At 43.7% G+C, this 1,477-nt stretch overlaps 1 protein-coding gene across 1 annotated transcript in view; it reads right to left on the bottom strand.

The window, feature by feature from the left end:
• Positions 1-1,477, bottom strand: part of LOC102849903 (zinc finger protein 420-like) — a 35,813-nt gene that overhangs the window by 23,899 nt on the left and 10,437 nt on the right. The window contains exon 4 of the mRNA XM_006903378.1: positions 583-690. Within this exon, the coding sequence (XP_006903440.1) occupies positions 583-690 (108 nt within the window). The remainder of the gene's footprint in view (positions 1-582; positions 691-1,477) is intronic.

The following is a 1,477-nucleotide window of genomic DNA, read 5'->3' as shown; positions in this document are numbered from 1 at the left end:
CCAAACATTAGGGTATAAAGACAAGGATGTTTTTCAAAAACATTAGTTGCAGACTTTTTACAGATCATTATTGCCAGTATGATAATTAGTCCTAAGTGGAGTCCAGGTGACAAGCCGCTAGTGCTTGCTATAGTAGATCCATTCTTGCCAACACCACCATGGAGGATAACGTGGAAATAATTTGAACAAGAAAAGATTGCTCCACCCACTACTCCAAGAACCGGAAAGATCTTCCATTTCAGTTCTATAACGGGCATGCTATAGTCCCACGTTGTTGTACGTTACATCCACTTTTCCAAACCTCAACGCACCTGAAACGTAAGTCTGCCAGTGAGCACAGTAAAAGAGGAACATTCCAATAAATGAGCAGAAAAAGAGCCAGTCACGATGAGTTCCCAAGCGGACAGCAACTGACGCTCCGATGGCCATAAACACTGTGGAAAGGGAGTCACATCCATGATCAAAGAGTTCCCCTAAAGGAGAACAAGAATTTGTTCTTCGGGCTTGTTTCCCATCGATGGCATCTAGCGATTGGTAGATAAAGAGTCCCAGGGCACAAAGAAGGTATGTCCAGTTCGGTGCCTCCTCGGTGGCCGTGGGGCAGTAGGAGATGAGCACAAGCGTGGTGAGCAGGTTGACGGCGACGCCAAGGAGGGTGATGGTGTTGGGGGCCATCCAGAGCGGGACCCACTGTAGCAGTCAGTTCCAGAAGAGCCGAGTGAGACAGAATTCTTAGTTCATATTTACTAAATCCCTCACTCCTGAGATACACACAGGGTAAAGAATAAACAAGTTTCTATTTACAAAAGATTTTCTTTGGGATTTACTTCCCCATGAGCCTTTGTTTTTATTTACTGCTGCCTTGTGATTTCCCTTTATTTCCAAGAAAACCACAGAAATGCACAGCATAGGGGCTGCACTTATCCCAGCTGTTAGTCTCCTGCTTTCACACTTTCTGGCCTGACCTCCATTCCTGAGTGGCCCCTGTCTCTGTCTTTTCCTCTCAGCCGACAGCACCATTTCCATCTCCAAGATGTAATGAATCTCACTTCACACGATGGGTCCCAACCCTCTGTATCAATACTTTGTTATTACTTTTATGCATCATCTGTGATACAAACAGGTTTTGATCTTTAGGGAAGTGAGTCTTTGTTAGGGAAAATTCGTATCTCCATCTCCAAGACCTAATGCAGCTCAGTTCACACTGTGGGTTTGTCATCTCAACGTAGGCCTCACGTCCTAAATAATCACTCGTCACATCTGGGACTGGACATAGTGTTTCTTTATAGTGTTCACATGGTCTACCTCTGCGTGAAATCGCGCATAACAGAATTCTTCCTAATTATTTTCATACTGAAAGTGGATTAAATGTGGTGCAGTGTATTTGTACACTGCACGCTAGTATGTTACCTATAAAGGCAAAGAGATTCCACAAACAAAATTTTCATCTGTTTTTTGAAAAGCAATTCCGAAAACA

This window comes from Elephantulus edwardii, unplaced genomic scaffold (genome assembly GCF_000299155.1).
Source record: "Elephantulus edwardii isolate Elephantulus edwardi_28Jun2011 unplaced genomic scaffold, EleEdw1.0 scaffold00604, whole genome shotgun sequence".
Taxonomy (NCBI): Eukaryota; Metazoa; Chordata; class Mammalia; order Macroscelidea; family Macroscelididae; genus Elephantulus; species Elephantulus edwardii.
Note: the sequence above shows the minus strand (reverse complement) of the source record. Positions and strands in the feature narration are given on the sequence as shown.